Genomic DNA, 26,986 nt, shown 5'->3' with positions numbered 1-26,986 from the left:
CAGCGTAGTTCGGAATCACTGTGTGTATGTGGATTTAGGACAGCTATCAATTCCCCTGGGTCGTTTGAGGAGATATCCATCGACCTGGACTTTCAACCGTGAATATGTCCAACTCCCTTCTTGGAAATTCAAGGTTGATAAGATATATGGTACACGGCAGACTGGATAAAAGTAGGTTGGTAAAAATGTGATTTCGTATTGTAAATTGCTGAATGCCGTTTTAATGTGTGCATACATACGTATACATATAGAACACAAATTCATGGTACGATATCTACAAAGATTTGATATTCTTCACAATGTTCATATATTGTCTCTCAAGATCGATCCATCAACTGAAAACTCGTCATTCAACTCTGCATTGAGCAGACTCCGGAAAGCAGCTTTGGATTAAATGTTCATATGAGGTCCGAACATCATCAAGTCCTCAACGTCGAAGCCCATCGTCATTTGTATTGCCAGATCAGCCTCGGCTTCGCTTTCATCCATTTCGGACTCTTCACCGTCATCGTTCATGACCATTGGTATCCCACTTGGAGTATGTACAATCCTGGGAGAGTTATTAGGCTCACGGGGCTTACCAGAAATAAAAGCACTTGACATCATCTCCGGACATTGGTCGACTTCAACTTTTGAGATCCCGTTAACGATCACCTTCTTCCACTTCCAAAGATACCAATCTTTCTTTGAAAGCTCTGTACCCTTCTCCCAGAAGAAACCCTCTTCCAATGATGGAACGATGTCAACTATGATTTGAGCGGCGGCTTCGATGACAACTCTACAGGTCTTCTCAAAAGTTTTGACCTCCTCCAAAGTTGGTCTTTGCGTTATTGATCGGCTGGCTGAGTACAACGAGCGTGTCTGTCCGGTCGACGCGATGGGTATAGTAGGTCGTTTAGACGGAAAGTTGAGTACGAAGATTGGATCAAATATCTTGATCTTCGGTGGCAGCGACAAAGTTACAAGTGTTTCTTCCTAAAAACAAACTCATATATATCAGCTAACCCAATAGACCTGCGTCACGATGTTATCGAAACACTCACCAACGAGCAACATCGAGCTTCGTCGCCTTCATCTGTTGTCGCATCGCATTCGAATATCCATATATCGTGGATACATCTTGCTTTGACACTAATCCCACTTTTTAGATTTCCGGTGATACCGTTGAATTCAACGATCACCGACTCTTTAAGGTTGGGTAAGGCCTCTGAAGTTTTCCGGATGGTCGATCTATAACGATCACGAGTCCGTTCATCAGGTCTGGGCCAATACCTTATATACAGAGTTTTCAGACCAATGGTATCCTTCTGATTGTTCTTGCACCACATGGTCACCATATCCCGTATAACCTCTGAAGGATCTGGACTCTCATCCCATGGGTCAGCACCGGTAAACTGACCAAGAGGTAATGGTTTGGGTAGACCATAAACGGAAAGTTTGAGATGTTGGATATTCGGTGCAGCAGGGACGAGAATTTTTGGAATCTGCTCAGCGCATGATGGGCACATTACTTCGACAGATAATGAACGTAGTTTAGGTAAAAAAGGGAATAAAGGCAATTTGAGCATTCCAGGTAATTGATCTGGACTGGTAGTGTAGCCGTGTAAGTGATAACAAGATGTATTTGGATTATTTCGGATAACCAATTCTTTCAAGTTCTCAAATCGATGTAAGAACATGATAAGAGCCGAAAAGGTGCTGATCAAATCGGAACCTGCCAAGAATGGAGCACATATTTCAAGTCGTCTATCACACCGGTGAGATCAGTTATCGTTCTGAAAATCACATGGGCTTATACGAGATCTTTGGTTTCACTAACCTGACCCCTTGTTCTACTTCTCTAGGTGCCTCGCTCATCCACTTAGCTATCTTTGTCCCTTGCGTAGCCTTGACATGTAATCCTTCCAATCTACTGAGACTATGGATTCTTACAGGTACTTCTGAACGACAGAAGGTCTCGACTGACCTTAGGGTTGATCTAAGATTTGAAGTTTTGATAATGTGGTCCGTAAGATGGTATGGGGATGTAAGTGTCTTCATTGGTATATCGACTGATGGCTCGTATGGTCTCGTCTTCTAGGTCTAACAAAGAAGGCATGATACGTACTGGTTTGAGAATGTTTATTCAGAGCAACATTGAGTCCAATGAGCTTGATCTTTGATCGTTACCTTCCAACTTCAATTTGGCCTTTCCGGTCGGCTCGTTGGCACGCTGTGATGGATACATCCTTTGTTGATATCGACATCATACCTTTCAAAGGATCTATGAAAGGAGCGAACGATTGTGTGGTCTTGTACATTTTGCGGAGGCAGCTGTGGCATATGGGCCGAGGGCATACTGTACCACTGTTCTTGCGGTCGATGCTTGTTTGGTATAATCTGGGATACAATTTCTCGTCAGACAGTCGATGGATGTGTTGTACCCAATTCCATGTGTTTCTGGCATAGTCAATTCGCTCGCTGGCCTCCACACATGATGACAGTCGTTCATTTGCTCGAGATCAAGGACTGGTATCAATCAAAAATAGTACACTACGTCTCTTGTTCATCAGAACAACAGTCCTGGGCGATCATTAACCAGTACTGGGTGTTATATATGTACCCTCATACATATGATCCACGAACCCGGAGACGAAATGACATCCACAAGTAATGATCATCGTGTACTAGTGGGCGGTATCTCACGTTTTTACCGTGTTGTGCCTGAGTCGGAAAGGTGTTCGATGGATGGAACCAAACAAACCTGAAAAAATGAGATGGCTCAATTGTCGGGGTTCACGACATTCTTTAAATGTTGTTCAGCCATCCCTTCGAAATATTCTCTCAGCTAAAATACCACCTATGTGCTATTATCGGAAGCAAGAAGATGCGGAGCTATTGGCATACCCATCCATTGAAGGATATGCTACCCGCTGGGCAGTTAGATGAGCCATCTTGCCCTAATATTCTAATATCCCCTTACCTCCCCACACGTCACCTACAACGCCTTCATACAAACCCTTCAAGCCTGATACTATGCAGCAACACTATGGAATGAATTAGTGATGCAGGTAGTACAGGAATCATAGAATGATACTGCGACATTACGATCTAACAAATCCAAATTGATTGAATCACAAAAACCAAAATCAAAAGAAGAAGTACATTCTTCATTCCACTCTTTATACTATCCTCCTCATCATCATTATTCTTTTTCTCTCTATCATCGTTCTCCTTCTATCCTTCCCTACTCAGATTATAATACAAGCCCAAGCAGGGCGTAACGATCACTCGAATAGACAGTAGATCTGTCTGTCAACCTGCGATACTCAAGACCGGCTCTTGGAAAACAACATCTATCAGCTCTGGACAGCTTAATTATCAGAACATACATCTATCAACGATGCATCCACTCACTAAGCCCTCTTCGTTCCTTTTCGCCCTTTCATTCCTCTTTGCCCCAGCGGACGTATCAGCGCATAGGAACCTCCCTAGAAAACCTCAGCATCACCCTCATCTGGATGAGAGGCTGATGCCCATCACTGCAACTACTACTGTTGTAGTACAGCGTACGGCAACTCACACGGTTTGGGTTCAGCCTACAGATCAAGTACCAGTGGTTCTGCCAGGATCAGGAGGAGATAGTGGATCGGATGATGGAGATCAGAGTGGTTCCTCGACGTCTGTAGCAACTTCGACCGCTTCCATTGCATCCAGCTCAGTCACTCGAACTGCTTCTGCCTCCGCCTCACCTTCGGCTATCCCCGTGTCCTCTTCACTCTCATCCTCTAGCTCGTCAAGTACAAGCTCCGAATGGGATACTGCGTCACTTACATCATCGGAAGCATCATCATCATCAAGCTATCCTTCAGCTTCGGCCTTATCATCGGGGTATGATGGCAAATCAGCCCTTCCCTCTAGCACCTTCTTATCCGACTCTCCTTCTATATCCTTGACATCGTCCCTAGCCTCTTCGACAATAGACGCAAGTTCATCATATCTATCCTCTTCTTCCATCTACTCATCCGACATCCCCTCATCTTCTTTATCCCATTCACCTTCGATAACAGCTTCAGCCTCCGCTTCGTCATCGTGGTCAGACTATGAAAGTAGTATCACAGATTCACAGCATACCTCGAGCTCTCACTCAGGATCAAAATCGGCTTCGACGTCGTTGAGCTCTTCTTCCGCTTCCTCTACAGAAGGATCGAGCTCCTCGTCGAGTAAAATCTCCGCTTCTGCTTCCTCGACAGCTTCTGCTTCGTCAATCACCGCTAGTGAAACTGCTTCAATAACGGCCAGCGAGACCGCGTCTGTAACAGGCAATGAAACCGCCTCGTCAATAGCTAGTGAAACTGTCTCTCTAACAGCTAGCGAAACCGCATCTCTTACCTGGAATGAGACTGAAGCTATCACCTCTACTCAATCATCCCTCACAGCTTCTTCGACTGCTTATCCTAACATTACCTCAACTCTCACATCCGACTTCGCTTCTTCTACATCCTCCAATATCACCTCTTTCGAACCTTCCAGTACCGTATCCCTTAACGTCTCTGCTACCGCATCCGTCACTTCCACTTCTTCAGCCGCATCAGCCACTTCTTCTCCCAGTCTAGATGCGATCGGATCCACCATCATGGCAGCCTACTACCCTGATTGGGCCGCCACCCATCTCCCACCTGAATCAGTCGACTTTACCCGATTCGATGTAGTAGATTTCGCTTTTGCCTTGCCCACATCGAACAATGGTTTAGAATTCACTCAAGATGATTCCGAGGATTTATTGAATAGATTGGTGACTGCTGCACACTCAAATGGTAAAAGAGTTAAATTATCTATAGGAGGATGGACAGGTTCGGCATACTTCTCTACCATTTGTGGTAATTCAGCTTCAAGAGCTACTTTTGTTCAGAACATCCTAGATGCGTATAACACGTATGATTTAGATGGTATTGATATCGATTGGGAATATCCAGGAACAACAGGTGCAGATGGAAATGCTGTTTCTTCGAATGATTCGGCAAACTTCCTCCTGTTCTTGCAAGAACTTCGAGAAGCCCTTCCGACCGGTGCGCTAATCACCACTGCTACTCAAGTTTGGCCTTTTGCCGATTCGACTGGTTCCCCCATGAGTGACGTGTCGGAATTCGCAAAAGTGATTGATTGGATATTGATCATGAATTATGATGTTTGGGGATGTAAGTGATTTCAATCCCTATTAGCGAAACCCTGGGATAAGGAGCGAGAGTGATACTGATTTTGTGATCTTTGGTAGCCTCTTCGACTCCTGGACCTAATGCACCTCTCTCGGACGCTTGTGGAAACTCAACTCAACCGTTGGCTAATGCCTATGCAGCTGTATCATCTTGGACAGGTGCTGGTATGCCTGCCAATCAGATTACTCTGGGCGTGCCAGCGTGAGTACCTCTTATATCCCAGTTGATTCGCCTGCTATCTGTTTCGTGTTCAGACCAATCGTTAATTTCTTTCCATCTACTTAGCTACGGATACCTTCAAAAGTCTACTGCCTCATCCCTCAAACAACGTCGAAGATCTTCATTCCCCTCCCCTCCCCATAAGAGCTCTAACTCTACCAGGATCCAAGGTCGAGCATCGGAAGTTACTATCTACAATGACAACGGAGGCTCGTCCGATGGTCAAGTCATGTTCTATTCTCTCATTGACCAAGGTGCTTTAACGCTGGAAGATGGAGAATACGTGGGTGAAGGTGGATTCACTAGACACTGGGATAGCTGTTCTAGTACCGTAAGTAAAAGCTATCTTTCTACTGAGAATCTCATCTCACATACGCATGGCCCCAACATCGCATTTGGGGCCTTCACTAGCTGTCTTACTGACCCAATTTACTTCGTTTTTAGCCATGGCTCAAATCCTCTTCATCCGGTCAAATCATCACCTACGACGACACCCAATCGATGAACTTGAAAGGCCAATTTGCCGCTCAAGTAGGTCTCAGGGGATGTAATGTCTTCTCTATAGATGGAGATTGGACAGGTTCGTCATGGCCTTTGACCGATGCTGTCAGATCAGGTTTGGGACTATAAATTCAGTTCAGAGGAGACAAAGAAGGAATACCATGATTTCTCTTTGAATTACCTTGATATATACTGGGATATATATATATCTCTTCTATAATACACATGTTTCTTTCGGGGCCTTGAGGGTCATCATGGACAATCAGTATGCATATATACATACTTTTCCTCTGCATAGGTGGCACGTGAGGTGTTTTTCCTTTCTGTGACAAACCCAATTGATCCATCAGTACCCAATCTCGAGAATACATCCTTTGTCGGATGTCATCGAGCATTGGTCGTAGGTCACGATGTGTTATGGATGCTGAAGTACCAGTGCACACTTTTCCAACAAATAAGTACCACATAGAATGGAGATCAGCTTTATGCAGACGATTCTTCAAGAGACATCTATTGATCTCCATAGCTAATCCCATCACTCTCCATTAATTGTTGATTCATCCGCTTAACTCACAACCGTGCCTGGACTGAGTTCACCGAAAAAGTCTCGAGATAGAGACCAAACTCAAACGTTTGCTCACCTTCATATCTTTCCAAGGTTGTATACAAGAAACCATTGAAGAATACTCTACACCTCGTATAAGTCACTCACACTATCCTCGTATCACCCCTTCCGATATGCCCGGAAAACAACTTATTGTCTTCGACTTTGACTGGTCCTTCGTAGACCAAGATACCGACCGATGGGTTTTCGAGGTATTATCAACCGAATTGAGGAGGTTGTTGCAGACTAGAAAATCGGCTGGGACCGGTATGCAATGCACACCTGATGTAGTGTGAGTGTCAATAGTATGGGCCCACGCGGAAGGGCTGAAGATGGTGGGCCAAGGGGGCGGGCAGCGGCAGGGAGCTGGTCATATTGTTTTGCGCGGAGGGTGAGATGGGGTGTTGACGAGCGTGATTATCGAAGATGGGGCTGATATCGATGGTACAATGCAGTAATGATACTATGAAAGATCTTTATGAGAAGGGGTTCAAGAAGGAAGATGTCTTAGAAGCGCTCAGGATCTTACCATTCGTGAGTACAAAGACTGTGTCTGTGACTACACCATACATGGTCATTCCTTATCGTTTTCATGTTCGATTTCAATCTCACAAAGTACAGTCTAGTATCTGATATGCATTTCCAAAATATTCATAGCACCCAGCCATGAAACGTGCGGTTACTTCTTTGCAAGCCAGATCCAAGGACACCACTTTCTTGTGTTTGTCCAATTCCAATGAAGTCTACATCGGTACTATCCTCGAAGTGAGTACGATTTCGTCAAACTTGCTTCGCATATCCTACTACAACCCCTCATGTTCCGCTATATTTCCACGGACACCAACGTGCTATCATACTGTCATGGCATACTGACTTATCTTTCGTCCGTAGAAACACGGTCTGACCTCCCTCTTCTCCCAAATCATCACCAACCCAGCTCACTGGAATCTTTCCGCTCCGGATCATCTGATCATTGGACGGAGATTGCCCGCCGACCAGCCTCCTCATGGATGTTCCGTAGGCTGCCTGGCAAACATGTGCAAAGGTAATGAACTCGATACTTACCTAGCTGCCAATGGCGGTAAAGATTCCTTCGACAAGATCGTCTACATCGGAGATGGTGGGAACGATTTCTGCCCTTTGTTGAGAATGAGAAAACAGGATCTAGTCCTGTGTAGGAAAAACCTGGAATTGCACGAGAGGATACTTAACGAAAGTGAAAAGGCGGGATTGAAAGTGGATGTCAAGTATTGGGAACAGGCTTGGCAAATCGATGAGTGAGTAATGGTCATTTGATGCTGTCTTCCACTCACAATCCCATTCATCAAGCTATTTCGTGAACCTTGAAGCTCATGAGACCTTTACATGTGGTAGGTACTTCCAAGAACTCTGAGTTAGCCATGGATATGGATTGTCGGAAAAGGAAAGATTTGGAAAATTTAGGGACTTTTTAGAAAATATCGATCATAATTGATTGCTTCTGGGATACTTATACAATGCATACAGATCTCATGACTATATCCTATACCCTTGTCCGTCCTTTGTCTGATCATGGAGTGCGGACCAGACTCCTCGAGCTGATTCTGATGCTGGTGCAGCTTCCAAGGTGAGGTTTTTGAGTGGTTTGATTTTGGCTCCGGATGAATTCAGTAACAGATTGACCTATGGGCGGGATTGAGGGGAAAAGTCAACATCAAGTCAACTCGTACATATGATTGATCGACATGGAGTATGATCGCAATCAAAAGCTTGATTCGGCTCACCTTATTCGACACACCATCCATCTCCAACTTGTTCACACATATCACCTTATCTCGACCATTAACTGAAGACTATCTCATCAGCGGACTTCATTTCCAGAGGTGATATTGAGCGATTAGGCTCACCGTAATGTCCTCTCAAGACCGCAGCTTTCCCCCTCTTCAGCCTCCTCACTACAAACTCAACATCTGGGTTCTCTCGGGCTAGATTTATCAGAGGTTTCTTGATGAACGATCTAACAGATTGTACGCAGCTTCAGTTAGGACACGATTCCGGTGACGGTGTGAGATCGAGCGTTTATATCGCATGTTTCTGGTTGATCCCTCCCACTTACCTTATACCCTGCTGCGAAGGTGATTCGGCATCATAGTCAAAGATCAACTTTCTAAGCGGTGTCAAGAAATGTCGGTATCCTTGTACCGGATATGTTTTCGGTATAGCTGGGAGCGCTGAATTCAGCCGAGGCATGTTGTCGATGAGAAGGTTGTAAAGCAAGCCAGGATTTAGCAGGTCGACGAATATGATACTGTATTGTATAGTTGTTGTTACACACTGGAACGGAAATCTCGAAATCTCGAAATGAAGAGAGGGGATGAGCGGAAAGCTGATTTTGATAAGGTGTGTGAAAATGCCACGTAGTGTCAACTCCGATCATTTTCGTTTCCGATGGAAGATATCCTCCAAGTGACCAATTCTCTGAGATGATCTTATTGAAAGAAGGAATCGTTGCACTGTCCATCAAAGCATGGTCCAAAGGTACAAACGAGGAGGTTCATGCTGTCGAAGAGATGTGATCTTTCGCGGTGGTTCAACCGCAAATGCAGCTCCAGCCACCAGCATTCCGCAAGTGAAGAGACAAACGTTTTCCAGTGCTGCGACCCCCTGAACCTAGCACTGGCTCGGCGTGCATTCAACATACCTATCAGCATGGCTACCATTCACTCCCTCAGTGATGACTCATCAACGCCATTGGTCAGTTAGTCAGTTCACCAATGGTGATACGTATCTCCCTTTACCCTCTTTCCACCCTCACATTCAGAATTGGGCGTCAGATATCGATCCTGCAAACATCAACGGGCTCTCGGCTTTCAGATTAACATGTAGGAAATTTCACCAAGAGGCCTCCACAAGAATCTGAACACTTGGCGGAAGGCCAACCTATTGTATATCAACAGGGATGATCAGAAGAAAGATGCTACTCAGTGAGTCATCTAGCTATGTAGATCAAAGCTTTATCGTATGGTCAGAACATCAGCCGATAAAATTGTGATTTCAGACGCGTACGAATAGGCATTTCCAACTTAAAGCGATACTCTGATGTACTGGCCCCATTCTCAACACTCACCATTCTATTTCCGAAACATCAAATTTAGAAGAGTTGATCATCGAAGATATACCCTTGTGCGACTATGGTTCCGCATTCACAACGGAAGATCTGTTATTCCCACCTGAGTTCATCTCGCCGAAGATCACTTTTCTAAGTATCAGCCTTGGATGCTGGAGTTGTTCTGAGACACTACCATTGGCATTCCTGTTAGCTTTGCCCAAATGGGAGCATCTGAAGATGAGACTGACAGGACCGGAGGACGATAATCGTGCGTGGGCCCAAACTTATAACCCTCTTGAGCAATTGAGATATCTCCATATGTGCTGGTGTCAGGGTCACAAGCAAGAAGAATGGCATCTCAAGACTCTATATCTACGAGTGACGGGAAGTAAGAAGCTGGATGACCATGAGAAAGGTATGATTAGTGTGATCAAGGTGATAGGAGTTCTTTGGCCGAGGTTAGAAGACTTGCCATTGGGTAGATTCGAGGAGGAAGTCGGGAAGATGATGGATGGTTTACCTACTATAGGGACATCTACACCTACTGGAGAATGGGAATGCCACTTGGTCCCTACGGGTACTGGAGACAGTGATACACCATATTCGCTTGTAAGTCCGGCTCAGCATTCCGCTTCGAGTACCGTTACTAGCCATCACTGACCAATTGCTGTGCACAGCAAGAATCGCTCGATGAAATGGCATTACCTGAAACCCTCAGGATAATCGATCTTTGTATCGTCTTGAAGATACCTCCGAAACGACCTTCAACAATCATCCCTAGGCAACGAGATTACTATTGTAGAAATCCCTTCAAGGCGATGATGGCTCTACTTCAACGACACCATGTCATGATGTGATTGAATACGAGATCATATATAGACAAGCGATATTGGCAATAGCTCAGAAGATGATCAGCTTTTTACCAAATCTGCAGGAAGGATCTGTTTGGGAGATCCATAAGTCGGTGGACGGTAGGGAAGATGGATGGCTCAGATGGTCTTGGAGAAAAACACCTCAACCGCACGAGAGTGATCCTGCTTTGGCAACCTCAAATATCTTTGTCGGTATTTCGCCAGTACTATATACGAAATGCTTTACTAGTAATTATAGGTCTGGAGGGATTGGCAGATTCTTACCTGAAGACGAAGATGATGATTCAGACTAAACTGGAAATGTCGACTGTCCGCGACGAGTCTTGGAATTGAATCAGACCCAGTAGAAAGATTCAACACTTCACGTATGTACAGTATTCATGCCCAATACCGCTGATTACATGCTTCTCTGATCTGCAAGTATCTCCGATGCATCCCGAACTCGCTATTTGTACTCTCATACACTCTTATTGGAAATCGTTTTACATTCTTCCGCAGTCCATACGCTCTTGGAAGGTCGACAACAGGCTCATCCTTCCGCTTACGACTCGGCGTCCTAGTCTGCACTGAGAAATGTCACCTCACCATCCTTCCATGTCCATCCCGTCTCCGCTACGATCCTAGACTTATCTTTGGGTTCTCTCCCAAACAATATACCAGGTCCAGGCAACCCCCGTTCTTCGATTGTCCGAGATGTCCACGTACAAGTAATAGAATCTCGATCACCGCTCATTGAGATCGTCCCGTAGTTCAGGGCATGATGGAGCTCACGAAGTTTACGCACTTGCTCATCAGCCTTTTCCAATTCTCTCTTCTTGACTGGCTTCTCGTGATCCCAAGTCATTAGGAAATCACTCAACGTCTCGTCAAAATGGGTGTACATGGCGTCTTTCCAAGTTTTCGTCAGTACTTCGTCGTCAATATCTGTAGATTGTCCATATCTTTTTTTCTGTTCTTTCTTGATTGAAGTTAACATCTTAGCTGTGATTCGAACAGCAGCGTCCATGGATCTTCCGTATAATTCTGACATGCAGGTATCCCAAGCTTTAGAAGCTTCCCGATAAGTATCCCTCGCCTTGTGTTCTTCCATATCGAGATAGCGGAACTGAGCGGTATCACTACCGTTCTGGTACTTAGAGGTACTGATATTATCGGCCACTTGTTTATACTTATCTGCAATGCCGCGCCATCGTGGAAGAACACCCAAATACGTATCGCGACGTATTGCAGGTTCGTCAAGTTTTGTCTGTAGGTATTTCTTACTGTAGGATTGTCCCTGTCTCCATTGCCAACTGGCTGTGAGCTGCATTGAGAACAATCACAAGTCAGCCACAGGGTCCTTATATTGCACCATGAGGATGCGGTGTGCTCACCATTCCGATCGGCTCATCCGAGTTGGACGACATCGCAGGGGCGATCTGATCAAGCGTCTCTTGACGTGTTTGCGAATCATCGTTGAAGCAGGTCCTCCCCCTACTGTTGTGTGCAGCTGATGAAGCCGTATGGCAATGTGTTGGTAGTGGAGAAACCATATCTCCCAATTCTCTCAGTTCAACATCGTTGAAATCGCTAAATTTGATTGCCTCGATCCCTTTCGACGATTCTGGGTAGTCAGCAAAATCACACGTATTGACCCTTGTCTGACCGGTGCTCGACCAAGTTGTCTCTCGATGAGTCAGAGGAGGCGGAACGATACTGGTATCGTCCCCCAGTTGGTCCAATTCAATCTCCCCGGGATGGTGGTGGTCATGGCGGTGATCGCACGGCTGCTTCCCTCTGGATGAAGTGGACGACATGTCGAACAGGTGCTCAAGAAGGTGTTGTACAAAACGAGGTTGTTCAGTGAAATATAACCAGGAATTTAGAGGATATTAGTATACGTTTGTGAGAGGTTATATACATAATTTTAGGTGTTCTTGTTGAGCTCCGAATGTGATTGGATGAACCGTCCTCCTGTAACATCCTTTCAGCTCTTAGGCATCGATGAGTACTTCCTGGTCTGCATATGTCCTTCCAGTGTATATATTTTGAGTGCCCTAGAGGTATCTCCGATCTGCATGGATCTGGGGTCGAAATTGATCATGCAAGCACAGAGGATTGAAGATCTTCCCACAATCAAATTTGATATAGACCGCACATATTGGCACCAGCCCGTGGAGAAGTCCCGCTGTAGTCAACCCCACTGGAACACTTTAGCATCTGACTCAGTACGACCATATGAACACTTTCACTCCGAACCATACTCCCAGAACACACTCCCTTCTAAGCTAGGAATTTTCCTGACCAGCTTTCCAGCCAATAGGGTTATTGGTGACATATATCCAGCTTTGTCAACTTTGGCATAATACGTCATCCATTTTGAGTTTCGGGACTTCATGAATGATCTCTTTGATCGGTCAACTACTGAATACTTGACTTGCGTACGTTGAGTATCATGAAGTTTAGGTCGAGGAACCTGAGAGACCAAGAAGTCGGCAACTCAACTTGCAAGATATGATTGTTACCGCATGATATAGTAGCTCATTCCGCGCGTTCTGCAATTGACATTTGATGATATGTGCCGAGCTGACCTATAATTCAATGTTGGTATGACCTGGAGTGCCAGCGATACGAATACGATTGGTGAATATCACGCTACCTCGATAATAATCTTAATTATCAGAGATCGAAATAAACTCTTTGCAAGCTGGGAACAAGATATACATCCTAAATTAGAGAATAACAATCGCCATACTCGATGAAAGTCTCGGACCTATCACTGCAAAACACCTCAAAGAAACAGTATTCTTTAAGGTTACCAAGTAGGGTTTATATCTGGGAGGGTGTTGGGCCAGATGATAGCAGATAAAATACAGTTCACATGAATATTCTGAACATGTAGTAACCAATCATACCAGCAATGGCAATCTGACCTTCAATGCCTGGTGCATCCCATCGCTGAGCACCATTTGAAGCACCAGTACTGCTGGCGGAACTATCCACAACATAAGCAGAATCAGCTCGGAACCTGGCACAATCGGTATGAGAACTTACGGAGCAGTGCTGTCAGAAATGGAAGCGAGGCTGTTGGACGCTGAACTAGATCTGCAGATGGATATCAGTTAGCTAAGGCTTTTGCTTCGGATGACCTGAATTAACTTACGTAGTGAGACTCAGTTGTACGGTGGTAGTTGGAGACACACTAGAGCTGAGGATGGTGGTAAGACCCACAGTGTTTGTGGTAGTTGGATCGACGGTGAAAGCTGAGATAGTACTGTTGGAAGTGGTATTAGAGCCGGCGGATGTGACAGATACCGAGGATGTGGAGTTTCCGGGATCTTGTGGAACGGCGGTGATTTCAGGAAGACCGTCGCACGAGATACTGAATAAATCATCGGTCAACATGGGGATCACTTGCCTAGGTGGAAGATACGTGCTTGAAGGTCGAGTTGTACTTACGCGTTACCATCGATAGTAGCGAAATCGACATCTAACCATATATGATTCTTGATGAAATTGAATTTGTTGACATTCCAGATAGTGAGTTGATGTTGACCCCATTCCAACCCATCCGCGACATACAGTTCAGCTTTGATCTGTTCTTTCTTAGAGTATCCGTCGAGTACTTCAGGTTCGGCATTGTCGATTGAGACGGCGTAAAGACCATGGCTGATATTGGTAAATCATATATAAGCACAATGGTCATATATATGGCTCAGATACCGAAGATGGGATATTATCAACAACGGTTATAATGGTTGAGATGGGGATATATGTAAAGAGAAAGTTCATTGTGCAGACGATATCAGATCGTTGACTCACTTATCCCTCTTCGCACCGTGGATCTTGATGCCCGTACCCTCCCAACAGACCCTACTCCAAGCCATATGCACAGTTGTAGTGTGGAATGTACCTTCTTGATATTGGGGTGTGAAGGGATCGTCTAAGTGACTGTGTTAGTCCGGAAGCCATATTACTTTGAATGGCAAAGGATGCCTACCAGTATGATCTACTCCCCAGGTATCACCACCATATTGGAAGAGGTCGGACGCGTCGTCAAGGATGTTCTGAGACATTTGGAACGAGCTGAATGTAAAATGAATGGGGGATTATCACAAGCGTCGATGTACAGGGAAGATCAGATTTTGGGAAAGGAATCGAGTTGAGCAAATATGGATACATATGTATATATGCATGTGATGGACCTCTTTCAGTGAGGTGAGGGATCTGTCAAAAGGACTCCGGAAGTTTCGGTCAGGAGTGCAGGTCAAAACGCCACGGAGGAGACCATAGCGCCACACAGACCTCTTCCCAATGGTACACAGTTCAAATGTACACATACACAGTCTACAGTTGTGATCGAGACTTACGGAGCATCCCATGTATACTAGCTGGACATCACGCAGATATCGAGGTTAACAAACAAATACCGTTTCATATATCAAAACGGTCCTTTACTCGTGTGAAAATGTTGAAATTCAAGCCATGTGTTCATAGTGTAAATGACTAATAATGGTATATACATCAATTTCGGAAGAACACTAATGAAGACTACGCTATACATGTACGAACTATGTACAAAGCAACGGAGGAGACTATCAAATAGAAACTTTCAAGAACGAAGCGTTTCTCGTTACTCTCCTGAAATTTTGGCTTTTTTCTTGGGAACCGCCGAATGGTTGTGTCCAGCATGGGGATGATTGTGTCCTTCCTCACCTTCTTCTTCGTCATCTTCAATGGGTTCAGGCCAGGCTTCCCATCCATCTACCAATGGCCTCATAAGCCTGGGGGAAGATGGGTACAATAAAGCAAACAAAGACTGACTTACCATCGAAGAGGTTGAAAAGCTTTTCGTTCTTCTTTTCATCGCTCAATCGTCGAGATTTCATGATCTATCCAGCAAAATTCCACCTCATATCAATAAGAGAAATATTCTTGCACATGATGAAGAAGGACTCACCTTTTCCCATTGGGCCCATTCATCATCGTTAAGAAGGACCTGGTCCATCGTTTCCCGGATCAATTCTTGGTCTAACTCTTGACCAATGAATACAAGTTCCTGACGACCTGGGAAATAAGTTGATCGTATATCAGCTGTGGTTACATCGCACGAGTGGACATTCAAGATTACTTACGATCACCCCATTCACCCATGAAATCCAACTTTATCGCATCAGTAGTCTCCTGATCACCTCCACCTGGCCATTGATCTTCTGGTATCTTGCACATCCAAGGTCCGCCCCCATCGATGGTACACATCACCTATAATCTCCATTTACTGTCAGCCATTACACTATATACACTCAGAGCCACAGAATAGAATTTCATCTTACACCAGCTTGTGACCATTCACCATGTAAGTTAGGTCTCGTAGCCAACCAAATCCAGCCTTTCGATCTCAGTACGCCTTTCCAAACTTTGGATTCTCTTTTGAACTCCACCTTCGAGGGTAGATCCAGAGCTTCCTTTTCAGCTTTCATCTCTTCCAATCTTTGAGCTTTCAACTTCTCTTCGTCCATCTCTACATCTTCATCTTCTCCCTCTCCTTCTCCCTCTTCACCGTCCTCTTCTTCTTCTTCCTCCTCCTCAGCAGATTGGATGATACAGAAAGGGGAAGAAAGCAGCTCCCATAATCGATGGGGATGGAATGGTCTTCGTGCGGTGTACACAAAGGAGCTTATACCGTATCTGACATACCATAGTTTATCAGCCTGGCTGTTGTGATTAATGGAAACTTCGAAAGGTGGTGAAACTCACTCCAGAGTTTCCGGTTTGGGGACCATCTTCTTCACTCCTTTGGAGTCCGTTATCTCCATCAATGTGTTTTCTCTCAGGGATTGCAACCAGCCCGCACCAGTAGCAGCCTTAGCAAAATCAAACAAGTTTGTATTGAGGATCTCTTTGAGGTCCACCTTGGAGTATGATGTACGTATGATCTTGGCTCCGCTACACAAATTATATGAGGTAAGCTTTGATCAAACAGGTCCACCTTCATGGGTATATGCTATACTCACGGATTGAGTGTTTTGACTAGGTTCTCGATCTTGGCGATTTGTTCTTTACTGACCATATCCGTCTTGTTCAGCAGGATGACATTCGCAAACTCGATTTGGTCGGTCAACCTGACATACCACGAGAAAATCAAACCATTAGCATGACATGCTCGCCATGGTGAAACAGTATATCCGGGTTGATGGTGTACTTACAAATCAGTGATGTTTCTCTCATCTTCCGGATCCACCTCTTTCCCATGTCTATCAGTCAAGAAGTCCGTGGTGTCGAAATCGTCCATGAAAGTCGTACAGTCAACCATTGAAACACAGGTATCCAATTTAGCGACTTTGCTTAAACCTCCTTCAGCAATCAATTTGGCCAACCGACGTCTAGCTTCGGGGGTGGTACCGTCATCGGCTGGAAGGGATTCTTCGATCTCTTCCACTGAGGTTCCTTCGATAGACTCGGCAAATTCTGGCGTGAACGTTTCGGCGACCTATGGGATTGAGATAATCCTTGTTAGGTTTGAGATTCGCCAAAGCGGTATACTCACTTGGATAGGCTCGGATATACCTGAACTTTCAATGATCAGGTAGCTGAAGGAATACCATACGATTAGCTATAGCTGCCTAGAGTCATAATATATGTCACTTACTCGAATGATCCCATCTCAGCGAGATTGGCAACTTCTTCCAACAGATCCGCTCGGAGTGTACAGCAAATACAGCCTAGTCAATCCACCTTCAGCTTACTGCGGAATACTTTGTTGGATGGTTGAACATACCATTTTGCATTTGAACTACCTTTTCCTCTTTCTGAGTAAGCTTATGGTTCTTGATCAAGCTTGCGTCGATCTACCAGAATGATATGACCGGTCAGCTTGAATGGAAGAGAAAGTGCCACACTAGTGGGAAGGACTTACGTTCAAAGCGCCCATATCATTTACGATGACGGCACATCTCAGACCATGATCTTTCGATTTCAAGATATAACTTAGTAATGTGGTTTTACCACTGCCCAGGAAACCTGATAGAAGGGTGACAGGTAATCTCTTATCGTCCGGTACAGGCATTTTCTAATACTGTAATTGATGGGGGGAAAATGGAAATTTGGCTGACATGATATGGGACCGAGAATTGTCTGCATTCCTTTTATACATGCATATGGCCATAATTGTATGCCTCAAATTTGAGGACTAAAAATCAAAAGGTCATGCAAAAGATACTATTCACCAATATTCATGTATGAAAAGGACACTGTACAATGAAGGATGAAACGCGTAAAGCTGAATGGTGAAATGACGGGTGATCATCGACCGATGAATGAGGACTGAAAGGTCATAATCAACTAAATCTCATTGGTCCACTCACTTGGCCCCGGATACATGTATCGGTTCGAGATGCATAGGAAAATCCACCTAGATATAGATCATTGTCCCCGATGGACATGCATATGATACCACGATAGACGAATCAAACCCATCCAAACTGTAAATGTAAAATTTCTCATTCTGAGTTGATTGAACAAGTGGCGAAATCCTTTAAATCTGGCACAATGCTTCTGTACAACATGGTAAGGATGCTATAATTCATCGTGTCAGATTGAGGAGATCTGTCCAGCTTGTATCTTTAGATGATCATATTTTAATATCAGCTTGATCCATTAAGAAGACTGTAGGATGATTTACTCCACTTACGGGATCCGAATTGAGCTTGCCATACCTTATCTTCATCTTCATCTATATCCGCCCAAGATAATTTCCCTGCCATTGATCCATCTTGACTACCATCTTCTGAGCTATTTACCAGAGAATCTACCACCTCTGCTTGAGAAACAGTATCCGTGATACTTTCCTCGGATTTCACCACCGAATCGGGATTGGTGGTCTTCCCGTTGTCTGTGCGAGCTGTCAAAGCCACATGAGCTTTTTGCCTATCTTCCTCGCCCAATCCCAAAAACTGTTCCCATGTTGGTACATTTTCCGACAAAGCTCCTCTTAAAGGCTCAAAGAGATCTTTCGACTTCGAGATATATCCACTAGAACTGTTATGTAACCTCTTTTTCTCCTTCGAGAAGAAGGTTTTCGAATGATCTCTCAATGGTAAAGCCAAAGAAGAAATACGATCTCTATCAGCTTTCAACTTATTCAGGAATACCCCTACCATCCTTGACGTCACCATATCATCCTGATTTTCATCGTTATATTGATCAAGTTCAGACTCCCTATCATTGATTTTAGAAATGATCGTATCAACTACATTTTGAGCGGTAGATCGATAATCCTTGATGGAATGGACAAATTGACCTTGTGTTTTTCTCAAATTAGCAGCTTTGGTAGCTTCTTCTTCAGTATGAGACTTATCTTTCGATCTATGTTTGTTGATATGCTCAATAACATCATTATCATCTAATCCATTCTCAACTTTATAATTTTCGACCCAGTCAGAATAGAGCATTTCGACATCATGGACTAGTCTCATAGCGTCTCTTGTGATGACTTCGCCCTCAGATTTGACGTTGATCCTATCGGGATTGTATTTGAAATTATCCAAGGATTCTTGAAGGGTATGTCTAGCAATATCTCGCATTTCGGGTTCAGTCATGGTATCTCTCGATATACCGAAACTTGTATTGGTATGATGGGTATGAGTTTGACGCTCTGTCGAGAGTTGAGAATGGATTATATTTAAGTAAATTACTATACTATACCTCACCAAAGAAACATGTTAGATATCCATATTCAAGCACTCACTGAAGTCATCACCCCTTCTCTCATTTCCTCTTGCAATCGTCGAGGGATTTTCTACTAGCTGTTGAACTCCAATTCCCATACTACCCAGATCTGTAAAAGGTATGTAATCTAACATGATCTTGCCAGAATTCACCAAATACTTCATAGTTCTCGCATTAGCATCTTTATCAAACGAGTCTAGTAAATCTCGAAATTCCTGTGTTTTATCAGATAGCCTATCAAGGGTGATTTTATCGCCTTGATACAAGGAATTCAGGTACTCTTTTCTAGTATCCACAAAATCTTTCAAAACCTTCAGCGTCTTTTGTCTACCTGAGGTATGATCTTCTTTCAGGATCGTCCGTATTCTATTCTGAACTTGGGAGGTTACATCCTCCATAATCGATGGAATGGCAGTATGAGTTTGTCTTAAACTATCATAATAACTCAAAAAATGAATATCCTCCATAATCTTTCTTCGATCTGCAATTTTCGCTATTCCCCCTCCACCATCTGCTCGTAAATTCTCTCTTTTCCGCAGGAAGAACAAATCCTTGCTGAGCTTATTATCGTACAGATCTTTATAAGTCTCATTATCTTCCGCACACCATGATTTCTCATCGGTCAGTCCTCTTATACGGCCTTTTACGGTGTTGGTGTAATCTACAATATCATCCAGTGTCCATCGTTGGATGTAAGGTCGTTGGGTCAAGCCAGGTTTGATTCCGAGCGAAACGAGAAGTTCCCCAGCGTGAACGGGAGCGATATAAGGGATACGACTTGGCTCTATCCCACCTAGTTCACCTTCGGAAGATACTTTTTCAAGAGCGGTCTTCCATCCTTCATAATACTGTGGTCTCGCTTGTCTGTTCAGCAGCCTCCAGTTTTTTGGTGGTGGTGGTGAGTATGTGGTAGGGTCTGCGCCTCGAAGATCTGCTTCAGTCAATTTTCGAGTAGCTTGTGAGGTTGAAGATGACATGGTGAGTATGTTTGGATAAAGAAACCTGTGGGTTCTACCACCTTAAGGTGTATCAAAAAAGAGATCGGGGTCCGGTCCTTATATGAATCCAAATAACTGACAGAATTGAGTTGGAGATCGAGTCTCATCACAAGGGGCGGAGCTGAAAAGATCGTACCCTGTAGCACATACAATGCATGACTAACTTGTCCGAAAGGAGAGTATGACATAACAGAGCCCCAGGGCACTTTTACAGTTCAGCTCTCGTACGATTCTTACTCTTGACAAAGGATCTTGAAGACTGTCAGGCGATGCCATCATGATGACTGCATGGTGAAAAGGAGGTCTTGAAAGGTGTGAGGGTAATCTGACCTGATCACGTCTGAGGCGATGTTGCACATTCAAGTGATGTGAACTTCAATACTACTGTAGACCAGCAATCTTGACCTCGGCTCATACTGCATCTGCCTACCTACTAAAACTGCACGATGCATAAGATGGATCAGAGTAAGGAGAGTCAATGCAGTCAGCAGAGAGGTGATACTGTACAGACATGGACTGCATATGATGGAACATTCTTGATTTTTATATTACTGTACCACGTTGAATTTTCTATGCACATAAGATTCACATCCGTCACACCAGCTACTGTATCATGCAGTACTTATCTCGACAGAAGAATTATCTGTGTCACCAATTATCATCCTCTTCCCATCTGGAAATATCGCCATCTCTATCTTGCTTCTTCCCTTCTTCTACACCTTGAGTATTCGTAAGAAAGCTTCTGGAGGGTGAGCTAGGTATACTGTCACCATTTCGAGCGAGCATGAAGGGGTAATTGAAACAGATGGGCTTGGTGTCGACGACCACACAACTTCCTCCGTCTTTCCTTCTCTTACCATGTGCATCGCTATCATCTTTTGGTGTTTCGGTCTCCGCTTCTATTGACCATGACCATCTGAGCCATGATTCAGGATATGTATCCCCCACTGTTGGCTCCCAGAACGCACCTCCTTGGAGAGATGGCAAATGAAGGAGAACGATCCCGATCAGATCCCGGAGACGATTTCGAAACTTCCTCAGGTGTTCTTGATATTCGTCAGATGCCTTGTCGAATGACCGGAGCTGATCGATGAATACCTTCTTGGATACGGAAGCTCGAGCATCGGGTGTGACGGGGGGGTTCGCTCCTGGAAGGAATGAGATACCACAGTCGAGATATCGCAGGTTAGTTGAGAATCTAAGATTCGAGAGGTAACCAACCTGACCGTGCTCAAAGTTCCGTACGAAAACCGATAAGAGAGAGGGGGAGCGAAGAGCGAAAAATTCAGCAAACACCGTCAGTACTATGTTTAGGGAACACCATGTGTAAGCAACTCACGAAATCAACGTCAGGATCATTTGACTTTACTGGAATTTTAAGGGGATCTTCAATCGTAAATGGGATATCGCAAAAGAAGTATCGATCTCCAGTGAATGAAGTGATGAAAAGATTGTGGAGCTTAGGGAATAACCTGCCTATCGTGGGCATTACATGCATAGCTCCTTCCTCGGTGGTTGAGCGAGTAACGCTGAGATTGGCTGCGGTTGAATATGTACGGGAATGGTGGATACCGAGTATGAGGGTTACAAGTGGGATTTCAGTTTGATCATTGGCTTGACACCAGAGGTTGGACAATTCGTCTAAGATGGTTGTAGGTTTCAAAGTAGCGCTGATGGCCATTCGGATATGTCGGATGTCTGCAGCCAGAGGAAGTATCGCTCGATGCAGAGAAGTCGAACATTGTGTACATGCAGTGTCTATGGAAAGGGACTTTAGACTCCTGCATACAGGGTATGGCGGCAAACGAAGAGGTCTGTGTATATCGGAGCCGAATCTTCGACACAGAGGGAGTCCTTCGATGCTGAGCTCCTCTAGTGAAACAAGGTGGGTGAGCAGCGTGGTGATCAAGGTCCATGCGATAGGCGGGCTATATGTGTCGTACTGGAATGTATCCAATGAGATCCTTGCGCGTCTACTCGGGAAGGAGCAACTTGGAGGTCAGAGTCAAGAGCAAATCTGCTGTTCTCGGTTCATAACGAGCGAGATTGGAAGCTTACCGTATTCCCTTCAACACTGCGACAGGTACTTCATGAATCCAAAAGGAAATAGAATCGAAGGTGCGGATGTAGACCTGGAGATTCTTCAAGTTGCAAGCACTGTGTATTCTCTTGCAGGTCGAACGGAATGCAAGGAAGTCGAGTTGATTGGCTGAGGTGATCTCGGATCCGAAGTTTGACCAGTGGGGACGGAAAGAAGGAAATGGGATGTAAGCATCTCGATTGGTGAAGTGGGCGATACGTTGGAGGATCTCGTCGCTGAGGGACAGAAGAGTAGTAGGCATGGTGGTTTGAAGTGAGGTAAGGGATCCAATGGTATCCTATGTAAGATGAGGTAAAAAAAAGGAAAAGAAAAGGCAAAAGAAGATAGGCTGAAATTGAGTCAGTGGGTTATATCGTCGTGTCAGGTTGACTGTAGATTAATCAAGCGCTACTCATGTCAGTTCGAGGTGATCTGTGCGTCAGGGCGCTTTGTCCTTTCACCATACAGTCCGGTGTTCAATGACTTCCACCGTACCAAGCCTCGAGATTACGAGCCCACCGGTCTTCGTTTGATTGAGGTCTCGTTGATACGTACTGCATGTAGTTGAATTCATACAATTACCGTTCCACAGCATTGTCTGTCATGTTGGCTGCTGAACAAGGGACACTGTGAATGACATGGTGACATCATCACTTTTCTTCGTTCCAGTCCCAATCTGATCCCGTCCTCGATCCTTTGCTGTCTTTTCGGTTCATGTTGATTATCCCTCGTTCTTCCGAGTTGTCCAAAGTGAGATTTACGATTATACCCATATCCATAAGTTACATCAACGACATCGATATCGATAACATCCGCGTATGATATCAGACATCTCTCCCACATCAGCTATACAAACGAAAATCAACTTCTAGAACACTTAACGTACAGCACAAGCTCCAACGCATTTTAAATCATCAATTACCCAAAAAACCCAACGAGATGGTCTTACCCAAAACCATTTCTTCACCATCCCCACTCGACCCCCTCCTCCTCCTTCCAATCCCCTCCCCTCTTCCTCCATCACCTCAACCAGACCTCGACCCATTAGTCAACTCCATCACCTCCCACATCGACTCGACGGAAGGACAGATACCAATAACAGTCTTGACATCAGCTATAAGGCAGATCACTCGTAAATCCCAGATACTCCTCAATGCAGCTAGGGTCAATGCTGCTCAGGCGAGGGACGCGCTGGATAACGTCGATGAAGAGCTGAGAGAGGTCGAATATGAAAGTACGAGGGTGAACGATGAGATGAGGAAATGTAGTGAATACGTGTGAGTGATTGGTCTTACTTATATGGTGACCGTGTATCGCGAAGGAAAGAGGGGAGATGGAATATCAGAGATTGAAAGTTTCACTGCGAGTAATGCATTGCTTTGTAGATAGCTGACCTGTCCTACAAATTGATCTTGCAGACCCGCATACGAAGAGATGGATTTACCATCCATAGAAGAATTCTTTTCCTCCGCTGACGAGAGTATACTGAGTTCTTTGCGTGAGTTGGCCTTAACTTGTCAACGAAAAGAGAACCAGATCGATCAACTGATACTAATATCGCATCTTTGTGATAGCATCAAAGGATGGTGAAGAATACGAAAATCAACTGATGATAGCTAGGTTGGAACATGAATTGCAGGAGATTGAAAAGTGAGTCTGAGTTCTGCTCCGTCCTTTTAATACACCCATACCAAAACCCGATATGAAAACAATACAACATCGACCAGGTACAAAACCAAGGAAAAGAAACTAACATATCATGATTTTTTTGGTCTTTGTTCTTGTCCTTGTAGGCGCGAGAATCAGGTCAATCAATTATCGAAACAACGTGATAACTTGATCAAAACCAAGAAAGAGATCAAGATGAAATTCGATGCTGTTGATGTTCATCTAGGTGGATTTTCAAGGGTGAGTGTGATATCTCTCAACGAGATTATAAATCTTTAAGTGATTGGTTGACTTGAGTTGATGTGTCTCGCTTCTTCGTAGTCCGCTAACGCAGTAGCCAGTAAACTCAAGGACGTAGCTGATATTCCATCTGCCAAGATTCCACAAATATCACTAGAGGGTGAATCGACATCTTCTACATAAATACCAAACAGACAATACAATCAAACATGACCAGCATCGAATGATCACCACTGTAGAAGTATAGCTTGATGAGTTTGTATGTATCTCATATAATACTTGCTGATCCATGCAATCCATGCATATATGTGTATTTGTATATACAAAATGTCTAAAATTGAATATTCCGTGATCCGATAACCAGTTACAATCGCATCGATTCCCTGAGGTAGACTAAGGTATAGTATGAGGATGACAACTGACTATGGCGATATACGCAGAATCTAAAGTTGTCAAAAAAAAAAACGACGAATGTCATGTGAATCTATAAAAGAAAATGCGAAGGTGGATGTTGTATACGATTTATGAAGATATGATATAAAAACCGATTGTGAGAATCGGGTAAAATGGCAAGGGGAAAAAGCCATCCTGTGGATGGAAGGTATGAAGGTATAACATGATATCACATCAACAAGGATTAAACAGTGATCGCTCGATATCAATACGTTATCAATGCAATCGCTCAATCTTGCTTGTCCCCCTTCCCTCCTCCTGAACTATCTTTCCTCCCCACACCACCTTTCGTCGAAGAAGGTTGTCCTACATTTATACCTAATCCACCCAATCCCAGATCCAGTCCCAAGTCCGAATACCTAGTTTTCAATTCCATACTTTCCTGTTTTCGCAATACCTTTCCATTCCCATTTATTGGACTACCATTCGACTTTGAGATCGGACTGTTTTGACCTAAGGACAGGGTAGAAGGTGAAGATACCATTCTTTCCCGTTGCCCATCCGCATTCCTCGGCTTTGATCTACCTAACGTACCGTAGTTTGAAGGTGGTGGAGGAGGGACGGTAAAGAAATCTTTTATACTTCCTTTTATACCTTCCATATTCAGACTCATCCCATTCGAATAATTCCTTTGATGCTGACTGGAAGTCTGGATGATAGGCGGCCGTATCTTGACGATAGTAGATTTAGATCTACCTTTTGATATCGACGACGACGATGATGATGGATGAATAGGTGAAGTAGGAGTAGGTCTAAGAGGTGGAGGTAGAGTTGATAAATCGTTGATGATGGTTGGTCCATCGACATTGGGTGATTCATGATTTTGCGAATTGCGTCTATGATTGGATATGCCATGTAATGTATCTTCTATAGACTTTCTTTCTATCTCTCCTGAGGGTCTGCCATTCCTACTTAAAGGCGATGATAGGGTATTTGTGTTAGTATTCGATCCAGGACTATATTTTGAACCAGAAACAAAATAATCTGATGATGTCCTATCAGGTGGTTTATCAGGTTTCGGTTTGGGGAAGAACCGTAATTGACTCGAAGGTATTCTCACTACGTCTAATACCCTCGGTGTAGGTGTTTGTTCATTAACTAATGGTTCAGTCGCCGTTGGAGAGGAGCTTTCTTGAGTGTACGAATGATTGGTTGAGGGTAGGAAGGTTGAAGCGAGTGAAAGGGTAGAAGTAGAAGCTGAAGGTGGACTATCTGATAAATCCATTATATGACTCAATCCATTTTGACTAATAGGTCCATTCAGATTGTATACTTCCTTACCCTTCCCTTTATCTCTGTTGGTCTTAGGCATCAGGGTGACTTGACCTTCACCTGGACCTCGCACTAGTATCTCCTTGGCTTTGTTCCATCTGCATGCTTCTAGTGGGACGTAGAGGTGAGTGCGAATGTGCAGGGGGTCAGAGGACCACAGTTTGTTGGATTTACGGAGGGTCGCTAGCTAAAGAGGGAAGAAAATGTCAGTCATGATTCTATACGATCCAGCTCGAATAGCATAATTTTGTATGATTATTTTCAGTGAATCTTGACAGATTCCGATGCCACAGTATGAGAGTCGATCAGAGGAATGAAGTTCAAGGACAAACTCATACTCACATCTATACCATATAACAATGCTATCCCAGCTAACGATTCGTTCGATTTGATCTATCCCATCCACAAATCAGCTCATGTAACACCTCATCCTACCTCACTGATGTGCAATCACATCATGTGAGACGTAGAGATGTACTCACAGTATGTATTAGAACTTCCACTTCCCTCTCTTCCCCCTCCCCTCCTCCATCAGTAGGAGTCATCCTAAGTAAATCCAAACTACCTCTCAGACTTCCAGACGTCGACGACTCCGCAACTTGCCGTTCAGTCTCACTAGTCAATCTCTTCAAGTTTGGTCGACTGACATCTCCCAGGACATCCGTATGGATCGTAGGTGGTGTGATGAGAGTAGATAAAGGATGAGTCATACGCGGTGTTTCCACGTTCTTACGACTTCGTAATGTACGTCTACCACCTATTTCGGGTGATGACAATGGACTACCATCAGTGGTCCCACTTTTATTCTCATTCTCGATGGATGGTATTGATCCCCATATTTCTGATTCTAGTTCCAATGGCGGGGTATAGGACGAGGTGGACGCTTCAGGTTGAGATTGCATGGTCGTAAGATGGATGGATATTGATGATGATGGTGGTGATGGTGGTTCTCCCACCGATGAACCGAAACCGATTAACAAGGTACTAAGGTATTGTTGGTGCCATTCCCCCTATTCCTATCCTGTTGACCGAGCTAAGTTTGTTGTTGCTGTCCTTGACGTTGTTTCAATGGACAGATGTTAGTAGTTTC

General features: G+C 44.2%; 13 protein-coding genes across 13 annotated transcripts; 5 read left to right on the top strand and 8 right to left on the bottom strand.

Annotated features, from left to right (window-relative positions):
* Positions 1-390: 390 nt before the first annotated feature.
* Positions 391-2,098, bottom strand: L199_005114 (uncharacterized protein; the record flags this gene model as incomplete). Its single annotated transcript, XM_064890829.1, has 4 exons — positions 391-975; positions 1,044-1,746; positions 1,820-1,940; positions 2,053-2,098. The coding sequence occupies 4 exons, from the start codon at positions 2,096-2,098 to the stop codon at positions 391-393; spliced, it is 1,455 nt and encodes a 484-aa protein (XP_064746901.1).
* Positions 2,099-3,382: 1,284 nt separating this feature from the next.
* On the top strand, positions 3,383-6,044 carry L199_005113 (uncharacterized protein; the record flags this gene model as incomplete). The annotated part of the gene is made up of 4 exons (XM_064890828.1): positions 3,383-5,177; positions 5,255-5,396; positions 5,481-5,745; positions 5,859-6,044. The coding sequence occupies 4 exons, from the start codon at positions 3,383-3,385 to the stop codon at positions 6,042-6,044; spliced, it is 2,388 nt and encodes a 795-aa protein (XP_064746900.1).
* A 609-nt stretch (positions 6,045-6,653) lies between these two features.
* On the top strand, positions 6,654-7,800 carry L199_005112 (uncharacterized protein; the record flags this gene model as incomplete). The annotated part of the gene is made up of 4 exons (XM_064890827.1): positions 6,654-6,811; positions 6,975-7,053; positions 7,177-7,284; positions 7,411-7,800. 4 exons carry the CDS (start codon positions 6,654-6,656, stop codon positions 7,798-7,800), a joined length of 735 nt encoding a protein of 244 aa, XP_064746899.1.
* A 234-nt stretch (positions 7,801-8,034) lies between these two features.
* On the bottom strand, positions 8,035-8,748 carry L199_005111 (uncharacterized protein; the record flags this gene model as incomplete). The annotated part of the gene is made up of 4 exons (XM_064890826.1): positions 8,035-8,181; positions 8,283-8,344; positions 8,406-8,515; positions 8,615-8,748. The coding sequence occupies 4 exons, from the start codon at positions 8,746-8,748 to the stop codon at positions 8,035-8,037; spliced, it is 453 nt and encodes a 150-aa protein (XP_064746898.1).
* Positions 8,749-8,908: 160 nt separating this feature from the next.
* Positions 8,909-9,418, top strand: L199_005110 (uncharacterized protein; the record flags this gene model as incomplete). The annotated part of the gene is made up of 2 exons (XM_064890825.1): positions 8,909-8,964; positions 9,262-9,418. The coding sequence occupies 2 exons, from the start codon at positions 8,909-8,911 to the stop codon at positions 9,416-9,418; spliced, it is 213 nt and encodes a 70-aa protein (XP_064746897.1).
* Positions 9,419-9,925: 507 nt separating this feature from the next.
* On the top strand, positions 9,926-10,772 carry L199_005109 (uncharacterized protein; the record flags this gene model as incomplete). The annotated part of the gene is made up of 3 exons (XM_064890824.1): positions 9,926-10,216; positions 10,285-10,460; positions 10,523-10,772. The coding sequence occupies 3 exons, from the start codon at positions 9,926-9,928 to the stop codon at positions 10,770-10,772; spliced, it is 717 nt and encodes a 238-aa protein (XP_064746896.1).
* A 263-nt stretch (positions 10,773-11,035) lies between these two features.
* Positions 11,036-12,275, bottom strand: L199_005108 (uncharacterized protein; the record flags this gene model as incomplete). The annotated part of the gene is made up of 2 exons (XM_064890823.1): positions 11,036-11,782; positions 11,853-12,275. The coding sequence occupies 2 exons, from the start codon at positions 12,273-12,275 to the stop codon at positions 11,036-11,038; spliced, it is 1,170 nt and encodes a 389-aa protein (XP_064746895.1).
* A 1,060-nt stretch (positions 12,276-13,335) lies between these two features.
* L199_005107 (uncharacterized protein) lies at positions 13,336-14,534 on the bottom strand (the record flags this gene model as incomplete). The annotated part of the gene is made up of 6 exons (XM_064890822.1): positions 13,336-13,453; positions 13,513-13,563; positions 13,622-13,840; positions 13,918-14,127; positions 14,281-14,401; positions 14,459-14,534. 6 exons carry the CDS (start codon positions 14,532-14,534, stop codon positions 13,336-13,338), a joined length of 795 nt encoding a protein of 264 aa, XP_064746894.1.
* Positions 14,535-15,091: 557 nt separating this feature from the next.
* Positions 15,092-17,524, bottom strand: L199_005106 (uncharacterized protein; the record flags this gene model as incomplete). Its single annotated transcript, XM_064890821.1, has 12 exons — positions 15,092-15,222; positions 15,287-15,350; positions 15,419-15,525; positions 15,594-15,720; positions 15,792-16,146; positions 16,216-16,404; positions 16,473-16,580; positions 16,665-16,948; positions 17,006-17,048; positions 17,108-17,180; positions 17,237-17,306; positions 17,375-17,524. 12 exons carry the CDS (start codon positions 17,522-17,524, stop codon positions 15,092-15,094), a joined length of 1,701 nt encoding a protein of 566 aa, XP_064746893.1.
* Positions 17,525-18,048: 524 nt separating this feature from the next.
* On the bottom strand, positions 18,049-20,162 carry L199_005105 (uncharacterized protein; the record flags this gene model as incomplete). Its single annotated transcript, XM_064890820.1, has 3 exons — positions 18,049-18,071; positions 18,149-19,111; positions 19,205-20,162. The coding sequence occupies 3 exons, from the start codon at positions 20,160-20,162 to the stop codon at positions 18,049-18,051; spliced, it is 1,944 nt and encodes a 647-aa protein (XP_064746892.1).
* A 669-nt stretch (positions 20,163-20,831) lies between these two features.
* On the bottom strand, positions 20,832-21,864 carry L199_005104 (uncharacterized protein; the record flags this gene model as incomplete). Its single annotated transcript, XM_064890819.1, has 2 exons — positions 20,832-21,404; positions 21,523-21,864. The coding sequence occupies 2 exons, from the start codon at positions 21,862-21,864 to the stop codon at positions 20,832-20,834; spliced, it is 915 nt and encodes a 304-aa protein (XP_064746891.1).
* A 1,338-nt stretch (positions 21,865-23,202) lies between these two features.
* On the top strand, positions 23,203-24,354 carry L199_005103 (uncharacterized protein; the record flags this gene model as incomplete). Its single annotated transcript, XM_064890818.1, has 5 exons — positions 23,203-23,540; positions 23,682-23,761; positions 23,838-23,913; positions 24,057-24,171; positions 24,253-24,354. The coding sequence occupies 5 exons, from the start codon at positions 23,203-23,205 to the stop codon at positions 24,352-24,354; spliced, it is 711 nt and encodes a 236-aa protein (XP_064746890.1).
* Positions 24,355-24,853: 499 nt separating this feature from the next.
* On the bottom strand, positions 24,854-26,798 carry L199_005102 (uncharacterized protein; the record flags this gene model as incomplete). Its single annotated transcript, XM_064890817.1, has 3 exons — positions 24,854-26,083; positions 26,239-26,289; positions 26,379-26,798. The coding sequence occupies 3 exons, from the start codon at positions 26,796-26,798 to the stop codon at positions 24,854-24,856; spliced, it is 1,701 nt and encodes a 566-aa protein (XP_064746889.1).
* Positions 26,799-26,986: the final 188 nt, after the last annotated feature.

The sequence above is a fragment of the Kwoniella botswanensis genome, chromosome 1 (genome assembly GCF_036426115.1).
Source record: "Kwoniella botswanensis chromosome 1, complete sequence".
NCBI lineage: Eukaryota > Fungi > Basidiomycota > Tremellomycetes > Tremellales > Cryptococcaceae > Kwoniella > Kwoniella botswanensis.
Note: the sequence above shows the minus strand (reverse complement) of the source record. Positions and strands in the feature narration are given on the sequence as shown.